The 18,222-nt window shown below is 44.5% G+C and overlaps 1 protein-coding gene across 6 annotated transcripts in view; it reads left to right on the plus strand.

The window, feature by feature from the left end:
* LOC310953831 (transcription factor COE3) overlaps positions 1 to 18,222 on the plus strand; it is a 66,268-nt gene that overhangs the window by 40,543 nt on the left and 7,503 nt on the right. For 2 of the 6 annotated variants that reach the window (XM_083923057.1, XM_083923060.1), the window contains exons 8-11: positions 1,310 to 1,451; positions 6,139 to 6,272; positions 6,419 to 6,545; positions 17,134 to 17,222. In XM_083923057.1, the coding sequence (XP_083779183.1) occupies positions 1,310 to 1,451; positions 6,139 to 6,272; positions 6,419 to 6,545; positions 17,134 to 17,222 (492 nt within the window). The remainder of the gene's footprint in view (positions 1 to 1,309; positions 1,452 to 6,138; positions 6,273 to 6,418; positions 6,546 to 17,133; positions 17,223 to 18,222) is intronic. The other 4 variants (XM_083923058.1, XM_083923061.1, XM_083923059.1 and 1 more) reach the window with 2 other exon arrangements.

Here is an 18,222-nt window from a genome sequence, read left to right on the forward strand (position 1 = left end):
GCCTCCTTAGGTCAAGGTGAGAGTGAGAGTTTAGTGTGATTTGTCCTATCAGGATAGTGACAAACTACAGGAGGGCGTCCGTCACTGAGAGCACTGTTCTCTGATAGACACACAAGCCAGCATCCTCCAGGAGGAAGCCCAGACATGAAACACACAGGACAGGGTGTCCCCTCCTGATGTCACCACCATCAGACCTCCTCAAATCTTCCCTCAGGGTGAATGTGGACTGATGCGTGACAGCCACCAAGGGCTTTCACCTCTCACTCCTGCGTGTCAAAAAAGAATGCAAGAACTACATTGTAGCATTTCTTTTTTTGTGAAACTAAAACATGTACATGAAGTCTACAAAAATGTAGTTTTTTTTTTCAATGATGATCATCCCTTGTCTTGTGTCCAACAGTTAGTATGCCATTTTCCACCAAATAGATTTCCCAGATGCTCCGCCATAGGTGTTTCTCTGGCCAAAGCTATGTATTCTGCATGCCTTCCACTCCACTTATTACCCCCAAAAACCAGCTGGAGGCCAGAGAGGGCCCAATCCATCATCCTCAGCTTGGCCCAGCTCTGAACCTGCTCACAAGAATGGAGCTCTTTCACTTCCCCTTCTCTCCCCCTCATCCCCCTTACACCCCCACCCTTCCCAGACCAACCAAAAAAAGCGCCCCCTAAATTCCACTGCTACGCCGAGGTCACTTACCGGCGAGGCAAACCTGAGAGGGGCTCTCTGTTTCCGGCTCAGAAACACTTTGGCTATTCACATGCAGCTCACTGTTTGGAGATGTGGTAGCCAAAAAACAACAACAAAAATAAGCATTATGAAATATGGAGTGTGGCTTGGAATCCGATCCTCGTAAAATGTTTGTTGAGTGATGGGATGGAGTACGGTTCAGTTGCTAATGACTCCAGTAATATTTTAAAAGGGAGGCCTTCCATCCTCAAATAGATGGACAAGCTGATCAATAATTCTGAGCTTCGGCTATGATGACAGTAAACGGAAATGGTATTTTAGTGATTGAAAAGTCAATTAGCTGTACACAAATGCAAGGCACTAAAAAGCAAATCAAAATGGCTGAGAAGCAGGGTAACTGTAATGCGATATGTCCAAAGAGAACAACAGCTTCAAGAGGTTTGACAACAGTAATCAATAGCATGCAGGCATGTACCTGGATACAGCAGAGTTTCCAAAGTATACATGTATCCCATGTTCCTCAGAGCATTAATGAGAATGTCTGCAAAACTATATTTCTCAGTCTTAATTTTTCTCTTACAATGTATTAAATCGCATGTTTCACCTTCACTCCTGTTGCAGGTTGTCGTATCGACGACAGTCAATGTGGACGGCCATGTCTTGGCTGTCTCTGACAACATGTTCGTACACAACAATTCCAAGCATGGGAGAAGGGCTCGCAGACTCGACCCTTCAGAAGGTACGCCTCCTTATCTGGAGAATGGTAGGCACATTTTTACATCCTATTATTTGCCACGCTCCTTTTTCCTCTTAGTTTCTTTCAGGCATCCACCCATTTTCAAATCGCCCACCTAGTTGCTTCTAGTTCCTTAGAAACTTTTGCTCCTCCATCACTTTACTTTTTTCACTTTTTAAGTTGCTTTGTCCCACCATCATACCTTTTGTTGTGTCTTGACTGGAAATATGCATTACTCCGTGTATATCATGTCGATATCACTAATGATGAGGATAATACTCAGGCTAATTCACAATTTTAAAATATTATAGTACTTCCAGTCTCCTAATGCACCTACATTTGTCCTAAAAGCCCATGTGAAACATGATCAAATTGCTTAAGAATTTGGCTGAGGTCAATTTCCTGTCATTGGGTTCTGCAGATTTAGCTGTGAGTGAGCTGAAACAGGGGGAGGAAGGAGAAAGAGAGAACGGGGTGGGGGGTGGGTTGACAGTGTGTGTGTGTGTGTGTGTGTGTGTGTGTGTGTGGAGGGGGGGGGGGGTTATGAGAAAAACAGAACTTACTGTTTTTCTTCCAACTGATTCCATATGATAGACTGATTGCCTGCTCAGCCAAAAAAGAGAAAAGAAGGACCACCAAACCATGGGAAATCCAAAAAGTAAAATGCACTGAACATAACCTTATGACCCTCATGGCCTCCATTCACAGTTGGGAGCACACGCAGCTGAAAGATTGTAAGAAAGAAAAAAAGGAGAGACCTGACTTAGGCCAATTGTGCAAATTGCTTATCTTCAGATTTCAAGAGCCAATTATGGCTGGGCAAACAGTTTATATACACCACTGACTAAAACAAGCTTCTCTACACATTAATGGGCATTAATGGTTCTATCACCAAAAGCAAATGTAATGTTTAATACAACAACGACTAATAAAAAAAAGACTAGACAATTAATATATCTCAGTGCTCTCCAGTCCTAGTGGGGGGAAAAGCTAATCTATTTGTTTTTGTCTTTATTAATGACTCCTCTACTGGAGAACAAAATCAAATAATTAAAGTCCTGCCCGGAGCACCAAAGTCATTATGTTCGCTGACGTTCTGTTTGTGTGTTTCACGTTTATGACACGATAGGTGTGGATCGCCTAGCAACCAGTTTCTTAATGAGGGGAGCAATTAAAGAGGTTGAGCCCTCGCCTCCATGTTCCCCCTCTCCCATGGGATCCCGTGTGTTTTGTGTGTCTATGTATGTATGTGTGTGTGTGTGTGTGTGTGTGTGTGTGCGCGCTTGTGTTCCTTACAGGTTACCCCAACCCATCCCTTTCTTCCTCTCTTCACCACACTCTTCAAAGCAGCAGAGTGACGCCCCGTAAAGCAAGAAAAGACGCTATTGTCAACCGCCCAGTTGAACATGTCTTTGTCTAATAACTTTAATACACCTTCCCTCTGCTTAGCCGCGTGCGCTCTCACAAGTTGAGATCTTTTTTCTCTCTTTTTTTTTTCTCCCTCATAGGCTCAGCTCCATAACAAACTCATTTAACATGCATCAACAACGATTGCTGGCTTTGTTTCAGTCACCTTCAACAAACAAGAGATGTGAGAAAAGTAGACTCGGTCGTAAAATGTAATTCCAGCCATGTCCTCCATAGTGCCCTGACAACTAGCGAGCAGACAGACAGCGTGCTTTAAATTAGCAACACATTCTTCTTCGAGAGTTCACTGGGCGAGAAGCCTCAGATATGTGGCTGTCTGACTGCCTGTGTGGCTGAAACAGAGAGGCATCTTCCCTCTCAGCTCACACTGCACTTGTACTGACTTGCTCGCATTGATCAAGAGGTGCTGCCCCCTATTGGCGCAGAGACGGGATAGCCTGTGGATGACAGACTGAATCTCACCATGTGACATTTTTGTTCACTTGTGTGTACTGTCACACAACAAGCATATTATGCATTCAGACACGAATGTGCTTTGTGGCTGCCTGTCACTCAAACATGTATAGATTCAGGCTCAAAGGTGCATAAACATGCTCACAAATAGCAGAGTCTTTCACACACAGCATCACCCCCCACACATGCAGACACGCACGAGCATCGCAGCACCTACACACACAGACTCTTTCTCTTACTCACACACACACGTTCCTTAGCTCAGTTCCACCATTATAGAGCCCCAGACAATATAGGAGACTCAGCACAGAGCCTGCAGCGCCTGCCTCATTTGCATGCCAAGTGGCTGTAATGCTGTTAGGGTTTATGCAATAAAGACAAGTGAATCCAGACTGCTGGGCCTAAGAGGAAGAAAGAGAGGGAGAAAAGAAGGAAGGGGGGGAAAGGAGAGGAGGAAAGGAGAAAGAGAAGGAGAGAGTATGAGAGAGAGAGAGAGTATAAGAGTGAGTGATAGGCAGAGGGAGAGAGAGAAAGAGAGAGAGAGAGAGTCAAAGGGAACAGATGGCCCAGGGAGAGGTAAAAGGTATAATCCCATCAGCTGCACTATCAACCGACCATCTGGACATCCCACAGCACAATTACAACACATTTCAGCAGGCAGAACAAAGGACGGCTTCGCAGGGCCACATCAGACCTGTTTGAGTGTCACAATACTAGAGCTGGGACCTCTTCTGCTCAGATCTGGGATCAGTTTTGACGTCTTCTACGGCTAGCCCTAACCACTGAGGGGGGTCATTTCACAGTAAAGTGGATCTCAAAATGGACAGGGTAACAATTCAGCAGACAAAATCCCTCAAAATAAGCTATGACAAAATAAAATCAAGTGAATTTCCTCTACTGTAGCCCAAAGTTTGCAAAGACTAAGTGATGCAACACTCAGACCGGCAAGCCGGCTCTTTGCATCCTCATCCGTCCGCTCCTCATGATGCCTATCATCTGCTGAGGGGGCATTGTGCGTGTCTGTCATCAGATCGCCTGCGCTGAGTGTGTAATCCACTTCGCCACGGTCCCCATTCAGCACATGCTCCCCTCTCTGTCTGTGCATTGAGACATATGCAAATTTTCAGGCAGAAGGGTGGACGGCTTAGGGCCTCAGTCGCTGCCTCTCCATGGGTCCTTCTGTGTGTGGGAGGGGGCACTGGGATTTCCGAGGTGGTGCGTCTGTGTTTGTGTGTGTGTGTATATATGTGTGTGTGAGTGTGTGTTTGTGTCTGTGTGTGTGCGTGCGTGCGTGCATGCGTGTGTGTGTGTGTGTGTGTGTGTGTGTGTGTGTGTGTGTGTGTGTGTGTGTGTGTGTGTGTGTGTGTGTGTGTGTGTGTGTGTGTGTGTGTGTGTGTGTGTGTGTGCGTGTATGCCCCTCGTAGGTCTAAGGCTGCAGCTGCCCCCCAACAGTCACCGTCATCATCAGGCCCTCTTCTTGCCTCCTCCTCCTTCCTGCCCCCCTCTCTCTCATCCCCAAAGTCAATTTGTTTACAGTAATTTTGAAGGGTGAATTATTTGCTGTAATCGTCCGCACTGATGAAGGTCAGGCCCTTAGAGGGGGCCCAGCATGCCCATAGAGGGTTGGTCCTCTTTCAGACGCTCCGCTTCGCAATTAAGGAAAGCAAATGTCACTCCTCCAGGCCTCACAAATGAAAATCTGTACGAGGTGATTAGCATGAAGTCAACAGCGCCTGTTAAAGTCAGATTCCCTGTAGTACCAATGTGCGTGTGTGCACTTTATGGGCAGGGAGAGAGAGCAAACATGACCTGAACAGACCCAACAGCAAGGCAAACAAAGGGAGATGTCTTGTCAGAGGTGATCCATACAACAATGGCCGACTGTGATTTACTTACTGGATGGAAAGGATAATAGAGGTTTAGAACTGAGCTTGTAAAGAAAAAAGGAACTTGCTGAAATAGTTGCTCACATTTTGAGGAGTAGGAAAAACATGCACAATTCATAGTGTATTAAAAGATATTGATGGAAATAGATTAAATTTGATATTGCTATTTTATGGCTGGCTGTCATGCTATTTCTGTTGTAAACACGGTGTTGTGCTGAACACCATATTAAGGTAATGCATCAAATGACAGTGAATGTGAGGCACCAGATCACTCAAATTAGATTATAATAACAACCCAGACTGTTGATGAATGGCAGAGCTACATAGCAGAAGTCATGCTAGATGAAAAGCATTGTAATAAACAATATGAAATGGATTGAATCGATCACAAAAAGAAAAAAAAAACCCTTAGTCTGAATAATTCATGAGTGCATTTCACGTTATGAAACCTGAAACTATACTCAATGTGCCTGCACTGTGCTGCATATGCAGAACAAAGGTAATGAAATAACATGAACCAGCAAAGCTTTAGCTTGTCATTTCCACTTTTACAGCCCGTATTCTTGACTCATTTAAGATGTGTTCAACTTTGAAATTTTACTGTACATGTGGGTGCATTCTTAATCAATTCCGATAGCTACATTTGCCCTGACACATAATTTGCTCCATCAAATCATTTTCCTGGCGAGCCCGGCGTTTAGCCTTTGTGAAGTGGACCATTTGAAGGGTCTGCTTAACTACACCACTCCAGCGCGCTGATAAATGATTTTGATTCTCATGCCTTAAAGGACAAATCCATCATTTTTTTTCCTGGGGCAATTTCCATGATACGTCTTTGTGAGAGAGACATGGAGGTGATGCAGTAATGTGTCTATGTGGAAAGAGACATGGGCCTGAATGTTGAAGCTTAGATGCTGAATTCGCTCTTCTCTTTTGTCTTGGATAAGCAGCCACCCCGTGCATCAAGGCTATCAGCCCAAGTGAGGGATGGACCACTGGAGGAGCCACTGTCATCATCATAGGGGACAACTTCTTTGATGGCCTACAAGTCGTGTTCGGCACCATGCTCGTATGGAGTGAGGTATGATGTAGAGTTTTTAGAGTTATAGATTTGACTAAAATTCTGTTTCATTAAACTTTCTAGCCGACAATGTTAACAGCACACAGACTTTGTAGTTTGTTATTACCCAGCGCTCATTATTTCTTTTCTTTTCCTCTGTTATATAGCTGATAACTCCCCACGCCATCCGTGTCCAGACTCCACCTCGGCACATCCCCGGTGTTGTGGAAGTCACGCTGTCCTACAAGTCCAAGCAGTTCTGCAAAGGTGCCCCTGGGAGATTTGTCTATACTGGTGAGTCAAAACCTTCTCTTCCTCTCCCCCTTTCTACAGACTTCTCTTGTGCCCACCCCACCCTCCCTCTCCCCCTGTCTGGATGGAGCCCTCAGCCCAAAGCCCAGGCGCTAATAATGAACTAACCAGGGCTCTGCTTGCTGAATGTTAAAAACTGTGAGATCTGCACTGCTGACGAAAAGGTGTGTCGCGGAGGGGCTCCTACAAGTGCAACTCGATCCCCCTCTAACCTGCCATCATACAAGGGCGCTGCCAAGCTCTGTTAAACTCAAGCTGTCAGGATAACTCATTCTGCCAATTCTCTTTATCTGCCCTGTTGCGAGACAGATAATGCTTTCTGCTAATTTGCTGATTTTGTAAAGCAAAACGTAGTTTCATATTTTATGAATCAGATTAGAAAAGCAGCATCCAGGTTAAGTGTATCAGGGTGTCTGAAGTTACTCTTACGTGTGTTCAAATATGAATTAATGGGAGAGAAAGCGACGAGAGAGAGACGTGTATGTGAGAGAGAAAGGGTGTGCAAGTAAGGGATCTGATTATCTTGGCTAACAGAAGGAAGTGGTGGTCTTATCTGTCATCATTGGTGAGGAGACAGAGGTTGCGAAGGTCAAAGCCTGTCTGACCTGGAAGCCTCTGTCTGTTCTAACTCTGATGGGCAGAATGAAACGGGGTCGCGTCAAAGCACTCTCACTTCCCCCAGCACCTCCAGGCCTCCGGTACAGCCCTGGCCTTGAGCGCTGCAGAATTGCAAAGTGGGGCTGGATAACCCCCCCTCTGAAACCCCCCATCCAGACCCCTCCATCCTAGGGCAGCTGTTTCTCATCAAGTCCCCCCTCTCTCGCTCCCCAAACCACCACTACCACCACAGCTACCACCCCCAACCATCCGTCCCCTTCTCCTCCAACCGTGCAGTCTGGCCCAGCTCTCCTGCATTTAACCTCCCTAGCAGGAGCGGAGCAGAGGCCAACAAGGCACCAGGATAATGAAACAGGAGTGTAGTGTGCCTGCGTATATGTGTGTCTGTTTGTGTGAGAGCGAGTGAGAGGGGAAAAAGTGTGTGTGTGTGTGTGCGTGTGTGTGTACATGTGTTACTGCACAGCCCTGAGAAGGTGTATAAGTTAAGACATTAATGGCTTCTATAGCACCCTGGTGAAAGTGCCAGGTCCCTTAAGAACAGACCCCATTAGTCACAGAGGCTAAGCGGATTGGGATGATTACCATCAGGTTTTACTGGGGAAACGTGTCCCCTTCTCTCTATCTTTGTTGATTTTTCACCCCCCACCCCCTAGTCTTCCTCTCTGTCTTCCCTTGGTTCCTACTCACTTCCAGTTAGTATAAAGATACAATTACCCCTGGAGGCAACGGTGGTACAATTGATTAGTGCGCTGAATTAAAAGAGAAAGTCACGAATAGACAGGTCCGGCTCCTCTGCTCTGCTATTCCCTGTGTGGCTCACCCTGATTGTACAAGGGTTGACGCTTGAGAGAATGAAACCGTTAAAGAGAGCAGAATGCATAACGCCACAATTAGGCACCACTGATTCCATACAGTATGTACTGTAATTGCTAGGTGAAAGGATGTTAGCTACTTCTCTCAGACATTAAAATGTGAATGGGCACTGAGCGCAGAAGAGTGGATCATGTATTTAAGAGCGAAACAGATCATTTCAAACCGTAGCTTTTCCTTCTGTTATTCCACTTGAAAAAAAATTGCACTATGCCAGGAAATAGGTTTGAAATGACCTTGAGATACAATAGCAAATTACTTGGACTGAAAAGGGCATGTAGTGACACTGCGCTGTCTAAAAGGCACAGAGTATTCCGGTGTCATATTGGAGAGCAACATGTGCATATCAAAGGTCTGGTTATCAAAGCATATGGCTTCAAGTGTGACTTGAGAGCACAGCTTGAGAGGAGGGCCTTTTTAGACTTTTTTTTCATGTTGACTCTTCTTGCACCACCACCCTAATTGTGGAGATTTAACTCGCTCAATTTAAGAAATTATCACAAATTACCAAGAGTCAACACAGAGGAGACTGCAGCCAATTCGAACAGCAGAGGGACACGTCCTCACTCGGGTTAGTACCCTGGAACGGCTCCAAAACTCACAATCCATTCTGAGAAAGAGAGCACCCTGTAATGTATGTCAAATAATCCTGTTGGCATTGACTATTGAATGTTTAAAACACTAATGAGACAAACAGACATACTATATAAAACTTTAGTAGGCTGTAGTTTACTGACTGCTTCAAGTAGCTTATATCTGTACTTTAATTAGCACACTTTTAAAGGAGAGACATGTTAGCTATTTTACAGTCTATACATTTTGCCTTCTAACAAAATGTTGTCCCTTGGAGCTTGCTCGCTTGTCCTCTGACTAATCCATGTATTGGTTATCCATTGGTCCAACTGTCAGCAAGGTTGTAGAAAATCAAAAGGAGAAACTCCTGGCTGTACCTGAGGTCAATACTTTATTATACTTTACACTTTATTAAGCACTGCAAACAAGACATGCTGCTTTGATTAGATGATTTAAAAATACATTTTCAGCCTAATTTGCAGCTTCTTGACCTTTTTACTGCATTATTACAGTGTTCTTTGAAAGAGTAAATCATAAATAAAAACTTTGACCGTACAATTCATCCAATTTAAGCTCCTAATTGCATCAGAGCTTTTGGTTTTCTATCTTGGCCAAGTTTCCATGAGAGCGCCCCTCCAGGGGCAACGATGCAGGCCCTTGGTAATATGGTTCTGCAAGCAGTCCTAACACACTCAGCCACTATTTATCCTAATCAGTGACATCCACATAACCAGGATTGCTTAAAATGAACCCCTTCCGCGCCCCAGAAAACGCACATTTACCAGGACCCCATTTGTCATGGGTAAATTGAGGGTCAGTAAACTTCGCCTGTATCCTCCAGTGGGGATCCAGGACATGCATCATAACGTTAGGAGAGAATGATTGGCGAAGGCGAGCTGTCACACATTTGTCAGGGGGAAGGGAACATTATTTGCTAATTTCCCAAGCTGGGTACTGACAGGGTGCTTCGTCTTCAGACCTTTGGTGACCAGCATGGCTTCTCAGCTATTAGTACAAGTCAAGTGTTTTTTCCTTTTTTTTTTTCTCCTCACTGTAAAGCGGCAGTAATAAGAGCCATTCGTTCGACCTCACAAGATCGCAGCACAGTGGGTGAAGGATTTTGGATGGAGTAGATGCCCCATACAGTGAGCTGCTCTTGCCAGGCCTTAGTTGAGGCCAGACAGCCTTGAGGGCTGATGGATCACAAACTTTCCTCGTCAAGGTGACGCTATCGACTTCACTGCACCAAAATCTGACAAAATGGGTATGAGGCAGTCATTCATCAACATAAGGACAAAGGGGTCATATGTGCTTCACTCAATACCGGTGGAGATCAAGAAATGTCAGCCCTGTAAGGGATAGAAAAGGAAGATGTTAGTTTAGATTCAACTACGAATTCTCACTTAATTAAAAATATCTTAATTTCTATGTCTTTACATGCATGTAATATATGGATAGCAAATCAGACATATAAATAGTGATATCCAGTTTGCAAATCCAAAACTAAACACACTTCCTGGTCCACTTGGACCCTCCTCTCCCCCCAAAAATTAAATAAACAAACAATGACGTCTTTATCGGACCACATCAGATAGAGCCCTGTGCTGTTCGGCCTGCAAATCGGGCCTATCCTTACGTCGCCCCTCCACCCTACTGTCACTTTGAAGTCCCAGACTCGGAAGCTGATCAGATAGAGAGCTTCCTTTTCATTTCCTGTCCTGTAGGGTTGGGTTTGGTACTGAGTTGGTTACTGGTCCTTGATGGGGTGTGGCCTACAGCAAAGATATGCTATAATCAAAGGCATTCAAAGAGGTATGTAAACAGATCGGAATTAGTGGAGGACTTGCAAACACACACCAAAAGCTTCTTATAAGCATTGTATATTTAACATTCCGAAATCTGCTATAGTCTGAGACGTTTTTTTAAATTTATCTGCAGATTCTTTTTCTTTTGCAAATTCACCCTGCAGTATGAGCTGCTCCAAGTAAGGATGAAATAGGCTTTTATGAATGTCATCGCCACAGTTAAGTGGGTTGTAACCAGTTGGCACAACAGTTTTAGCATGTGTCAAAGCATGTTATCCACTAGCCGTATCCCCATACCTGCCTGTCTCATTACAACTCTGGTATTTAGCACCAGCTCCACAGGAGTGGAGCAGACACTCGTTGCCAAGTTAGATGGGCCTGGTTTGAAGGCCTTGTGAGCTTGTGTGGAGCGCGACAAGGTTCCACAGAGGAAGGTCCTTGTGTCCAATTAGAGGGCTGACGTGACACGTGCTCGCACTCCCCCACTGTCAGGCAGCTTGTCAGGTAGGCTTTGAGAAGCACACTGTGGCATTATTCCATAGCGTGTTATCAGCAAGTGACCTGTGAAATCCAGCTCCAGGAAATTGATTGAAATAAGTACTTGCAGTTGAGCATGTATTTCCCCCATTACACCTCTATGTGGAATGTATTGTGGGTATCTTTTCAAGAGAAAAATGAAACTATGGCGGTGTGTGTTTTTTCCCCCTCCCAGTAAGGATGGTATTCATTGATTTAATTTTAATTGGACCCACTTTTTGTCCCACAGTATCGTTAGAGGTCTGTTTTGTAATGGCTCTTAAAATGGATTGTCCTCAGTAAGTCACAGCATCAGTCCTCTGCCACAGGAAAGATAGACGTTGGAGGCAGGGAGGGGGGCTCTTGATAGACGAGGATCTTTCCCCTCCTCCTCCTATTTCTACCTCCTCTTCTTGCCCCATTTTCAGTATGATCCACACCCAACGGGCTTTAAAAGAACCCCCCCCCCCCCCCCCCCCACTGCCGCATTTTGATTGAAATTCATCGGCAAGTTTATTGAGAAATGAATGAGGGAGGCAGCACGGTATTGACTTTGAGAGGAAAACACAACTCATCTTGAATGAGGGGGAAAATGCGGCCGTAATTTAGCTGTCATCGATCTGTGCACCGTCCATGTATTGATCTTCATTTTACAATATTAATTTGCGCTTGCAATCAGCTGTGAAGGGAACCCATTTGATTTCTGTTGGCCGGTAATGTGCGAAAGTCCGCCGGCGTCCTTAGAGAAGTGGCACACATACTTTAGATGTCATCTAAGAGGATTGAACAGGTGTCTTTGGCCCTTTCTAATAATACAGCCGATATGAAGGGAGTCTGAAATTATGGATGTGCAATCTGTAACATTGCTCCCTTTTAACCGTGTTAATTACATTTTATCTGTTGCAGGAGCAATATCAGCTGGAGACTGTAACTGTCTAGTTTTTTCATCTGTATTGGCTCAAAGTTCATGAAATTTCAATGAACATTGATCTGTCTCCATTGATTTATCCTAACTGCAGATCTTTGAAATTTTAATTTCCTGTTCATCTTGAGACTGCTGGAGATGGAATCACTCAGTGGTAACTGACTGCAGTGGATGGAGATGATATGGTCAGTGGTAAAACAGATGAGGTTTGCTTTGCGTGAGTTTGCTGTGAAAATTCCAATTTGGCGTGGTTTGGGTTTTTTTTTTAAAGGTGGTCTCTACATCTGCATGCATGTTTTCTATTCTCTCAACACTGGAATATATCTACTGAGCAGCAGCATGAGTTCTGCGTTCTACCTATGCACTGTATGCACAATTTTCATTTTAACTCCTTACAGTAACACTGAGAAGATATTCACTCTTTAAATATCTCCGGTAGATCCTGCTGAAAGTCAATGAGACAAGGTCATTACGTGTGCTGATGCTGTTCTAAATTGCATCCATCTAACAGACTGCAGGTGCCTCGAAGACTTCAGTTAGACTGTTTGACAAGTCACAAATGCAATAACACTTGACTGAACTTCTGCCTCTGCTGTTTATCTGTCTCCCCCGTTCCAACTCCCACTCCACCTCTAATTTGTGTTAAGGGGAAAGAAAAAAATAACTGCTCAATGGTGTAGGAGGAGTGGAGATAAGCTCGAAGCAGTTAAGTATAATTAGCGAAAGTAATAGCTGGCAAATGGCAACAAGGCTAGGTTTTTATCTCCTGGAAAGATAGAGTTATCGTAATAAGCTGTAATGGCTGGCAGGAATGCTAGTACTCTGTGCAAGCTTCCATTCAGGCTCATAGACTTAACAAGGAACAATTTCCCTTAAATTTACTGCTTTGCTCAAACATTTCCCCATGTTTATACCCAGATACTGTAAGTCAATACATGTGTTCAATCCACTTCCATATAGACCGAGGGCACACAGTAGTGTATTGCCATGTAAGCACTTCTGGCTGCCAACGTCGGCCATGTTACACTGTTCCTGTAGAGCGGTTACTCATGTCCTATTTCTAGAGAACATGGAGAAGGAGCAGCAGACCACACTCAGATGCCATGTACACTCCATCCACTCTACATTTTAAGTGAAGTGGCTAGCTGGGGCGGCTAAAAGAGCTCTCAGAGAAAATGTGTTTTAGAAGCATGAAAGGACGGGTAGATTAAGGTGTCAGATCAAAATAAGATTGGGAAGTGCACATTCCAGGCAGAGGAATTCCACTGAAGCCCTGCCATGAGCGCTCGTGCGCATGCGTGATATTCAAAATTGGAAATGATATGGTCACAGCTGCACACCGAGTCATGCATTCCATTTCTTCATATTCTGAAACATGATCATTTACTCTCTAGAGTGAGAAAATTATTGAAACATTCATAAGAAAAATGTCTCTCAAACCTTCATGTGGAGGAAGCAATTTTCTTTCTTTCAGTTACCCTGTTCCTTTCAATAATTATGTTAGCTATCAGCCATTAAATTCAAAACATATTTGCTGTCGCTCTGTTGTTGCGTTACTTTTATTCTCTGAACTAAAGCCGTGGGAAAAAATCTACAAACAATTACATCTCTGCACATGTCTAATTCTGAACAGAAAATGAGAGAAAATGAAAATTCTATCAGTCCATAATGTTCCCTCGCCCCCCCCTTCCCATGTGCTCTTCATCTCCTCTGCAAAGTATTCAAATGCAAGCCCTGCCTTACCTCCCCGTGTCTCTTTTTCTCTAATTATCCATGAGGTCAGTAAGCAAAATGGGGAAGAAGCCAGGAGATCAATACAAATTATCCCTGAGCAAACCAGTGCTGACAGTTTGAATTGCAGCATATGTTTACCCAAAATCAGGCAATTTATCTTAATATCAGGCGAGTAATGCAGCAGGGGTGAGAGGTCACACAATCTCTCCACCTCATAATTACCCGCCTCTAAAACAGGAAAGTGGTATTGATTGGCCGCGAGCCGGGAAGCGGGCGTGACTGGAACGTGCCAGCGAATCCCCCCCTCACCAACCGCTACCCCCAACCTTCCTCGGCCCCTCCTCCCCTCGGCTAGACTCCCCACCCAGTGCAGGATTTATGGGATGTGTGTGGAGGGTTTCATGTTTCCTTGCAGCGAGTGAGACCCCTTACAGGAGGGGTGGGGTGTGGTGGTTGTAATGGGGGGGGGTGAACACACTCCTTCCACGCCTCACCCCCACCCTCTTTCACCATATTGTGTTGGAAGGACAAGGAGGGCCAAACTAATTTTGGCATGCATGGAGTCGTGCAAGAGCATCACCGAGTAGCTAGATTTGCTTGTTATATCTTCAGAAGAGAGTAAAGTTTACGACAGAGTGTGAAGTTGGAACATAATGATGTGCTAAGGATTAAAAAAGACATGAAAGGGTGAAGAGGTGGTAGTGAAAGGGGTTAGGAGAGGCTGCTGTCAATGTGTGTGGTGTGAGAAAAAGTAAGGAGAGCAGTCCCAATGACTCTTGTAAAAGCTCAGCAGATGAAAGAAAATCTTTGCCCGGAAGAAAAAATGCGCGGAGCGGTGCAATGAATAAACACATAACACATTTATTGTCTGGATTGAATATAAGTGCTCAGTATATATCATAAGCAGCTCTTACAGGATTATTGACATTGTCTGTCTGCACCAGTGTACATGCTATGACTACAAAACTGTCAACTCATCAACTGACAGCACCGTTTAGCACTAATGCAAGTCTCCATCAGCTGTCAAAAGCATTTGCATGAAATCAATAGCAGATGGCGGTCTGTGTCACCAATTTCATTACACCGGGGTTGTTACAAAGATCATCTCCATGATAGATGAGATGGCGACATGTCGACATGTGGAGATCATGCCTGACGCTCGGACTGTGTCTGCAGAACATTGAGCAGTTAAACTCACACTAAGATAAGTTTAAATTTATTTTTTGTTATTCCACCTTAGGAAGGCATTTAATACCGTGTATAAACTGTAAAAAAACACTGATGTAATTCAGTTTGAAGTGTTCTTAAAGGGTACAGCATACCCTACCCTCCAAATCCAATTCATCACAATTCTTAGGTCCGCATTTACAGTGGGGCATCATTATCATTGGAAAGGCATATCAAACAGAACACCTCTCCCAACCTAGGTCTCGTCCTGTACTGTATGTCTCTCAGGCTGTGTTCCCAGCATGCCTGGCGGGTTGTGTAGGCCCCAGCTGAGGCAGAGGACAGGAGAGCGTGATGTATCACCATGAGAGAGCCCACTGACAGCCTCTGATGATGGATGGCCTGATTATGGAGTGCTTTTTACACATACACAATTTACATCACACTGAACAGCGGGGTCTGGAAGGGCTGCCGTGCACATACACTCTTTCAGCGGGCACATGCACTCAAACACACAAACACAAACATACACACACACACACACACGCACACACACACACACACACACACACACACACACACACACACACACACACACACACACACACACACACACACACACACACACACACACACTCACACACGCACGCACGCACGCATGCTCGTGTACACATGTATGGGACTTCCAGAGTGCATAGATAAGAAAAGAGGTGGAAATAACAAAAGAAAGGGGGCAAATTCCTTGCTACAGCCTTGTCATGTACGATCAATACGGCAGATCAATCCTTTATTAAGGAGAAGATGGCGTTTTCGCACATTCCGAAGCAGACCTTTGTCGTTTCGGGATGCATGATGACATGTCAAATCAAATTTCCAACAGTGTATGTTGTTGTGGCGTCGGGTTTATTCAGGTGTGCGCGGCCAGTAGGGCTGAATACCCCTGTATTTGCAAGCTAGATCCTTGCTATCGATTAGCATCTCACATTGTCCATGCTTGAACACATAATTGCTCCATTTGATCACGGTCGAGCTGGCAATTACTGTATTCAGGTTTTGGCAGAAGGGGTGCATGTGTTCGATCGTGTGTATGTGTGTTAGTAGTACATGACTGCTGTATATATGCGTGAGTAGGTACAGTATGTATATGTGTGTGTGTGTGTGTATGTGTGAGCATGTGTATTTAGATGAGAGGGAACAAAAGAAAGAGTGAGACTCATGAATGTTCGTTTTCCTGCCGTGACTCCCCGGCTCCTGCTTCAGTGGCCCTGCCTGACTGCCTGTGTGTGTGTGTGTGTGTGTGTGTGTGTGTGTGTGTGTGTGTGTGTGTGTGTGTGTGTTTGTGTGTGTGTGTGGGGGGGTTTACTTGCTTTCACATTCTCTGGTGTTCAGCAGGTTCAGCGAGCTGTGCGGTGTTAATGCTGAAATTACATGCTGAGTAATGAGTGATGGGCCAAATTACAGGCTGAACAATGAATAGAGGCAGGCAGCTCTTATTAGTCTCCATAGAAAGCCATTGATTTATGAAGCGCCTTGCTCGGCGGAGTTACTCTCCTGAAAATGATATCTACATTGAGAAGTGATGTTCTCTATTAAGTCGTTCCTTCCCCCTTTACACTGCTCTCCTCCTTTCCTCCCCTGCTTCTCTCCTCTGCCCTCCCTCCCTCGCCTTGTCCTGCCTATGAGTGTGCACATGATTGTTTAGAATCAGGCAGAGCTGTAAGGAAGCCTTCAATTACCCATTAGGACTGTCAGACATAAAACGCCCTGCTCTCACCAAAGTCTGGGTTATGATTCATTTACTTTGTGCCTCTGATTCATCGCCCAATATGCCTCATGCCCCAGATTACTATTTGAGGGGTGGGAGAGATTAATGGCTCCATGGGATCTGCTGCCGTATTTCACGGGACCAGTGTTGCAGCACAGTTGGTGCAGAAGGGTGAAATGACAGCAACTTACACTAGATCAATGTGTGGACAGCCTTTCACAGATTATTAAAGCTCGGTTAGATTAAAAGACCCCCGCTATGTAGTTTGCTGTAGTCAATATTCTGAAGCAGACAAAAAGAGGAAGGGTCCCTCTGAAGGATTCTCAGACTGATGTAGGTCATCACGGCTGTTAATGGAATAACACTTGGTGACACAAGTGTCAGAGGAACCCGTGTCAGTTTCCATCACTTGCCCCCCTGGATGTTTCATAAAACATTGTCTCACCCCAGAGGTCTCTTTGAAATTAGGCATTCTGAAATGACTTTTGTTCTGTAAACTCCAACAGATTTCTCAGTTAGTTTATTCCTGTCTCTAGGAAAAAAAGGCCCTGAAATTATTCTAATTTTCATCTTCCTTTCCCCTTTTCTTTCTTTCAGCCCTGAATGAGCCAACCATCGACTATGGTTTCCAGAGGCTGCAGAAGGTCATCCCCAGACACCCCGGTGATCCTGAGAGGTTACCAAAGGTCAGTAAAGTGTCTCCGCGGCACAGGACAGCAATGAGACAGAGCTGTCTGGGTTATAATACCACTCTGAATGTGACAAATAAACAAAACAACATAACCATCAAGGCAGAGCACCGTGACCCAAAACCGTAACAGCTTTGCTTCACATATGTGGCTTACCCACTAACCAGTGTGGTAATGGTATTGGTTTTGTGTGTGGAGAGAAGCGTAAACTCTCTGTGTGGTAAAATAGCTCAATCAGGCGTTTTCCTCTCCAGTAGTCTGTGGAGATGGTAATCTGGTCAGAAACGACGTCTGCACCCTCATTACCCTACTCATGTTTTCCTTTCATTTTCTGCAGCTCGATTTGGTTTAATCTTTTGTTTACAGAACCCTGTGCCGTAAACCCCCTAGTCTTACTACAGCTAATAGACAAAGACTGCATGTTATTATGCTTTGGCTTTCTTATTGTTTTCTTTTGAACCTGGGTGAAGGAGTTGAAAGCCACATCACCGGTGTGGCAGATAAATAGGCTGCCATATTGAAAGACCTGTGCATGAAAACTAAGGTGCAGGTTTTTTTTTTCTTTGTTATTTCCCTCCCCTGCAGAAACTCTTTGAGTCTTGTACTCTTTTCATTCCCTTTGATTCTCTCACCCTCTCTATTTCCTATTGATAAAATCTATCTGTGTGTTTTCACTAATTGCCACCCTGCCAGTAACCATTTCGGTGACTGACGTTCCAGATGTGTCAAGTGTAATAATATAACTGATTAGTACATTCAAAACCTCTTGGCATGTGGTAAAGTGGTGGCCACCTCAGAGTTTTAATAATACTGTAAAACCTTTAAAGACCTTATCTATTAAATCCCAGCATGCAACACAGCAATATCATTAACGTCCAACGGACAATTTAATAAAGAACAGACTGTGTGGTAGCTATAGACGTTTGACCAAGGCAATGTGGAGAAATGGAACATCACAGCTAGTCCCTGGTTCAGTATATGAAGTGTTTCAATTAGA

Source organism: Echiichthys vipera, assembly GCF_963691815.1.
Source record: "Echiichthys vipera genome assembly, chromosome: 11".
Taxonomy (NCBI): domain Eukaryota; kingdom Metazoa; phylum Chordata; class Actinopteri; order Perciformes; family Trachinidae; genus Echiichthys; species Echiichthys vipera.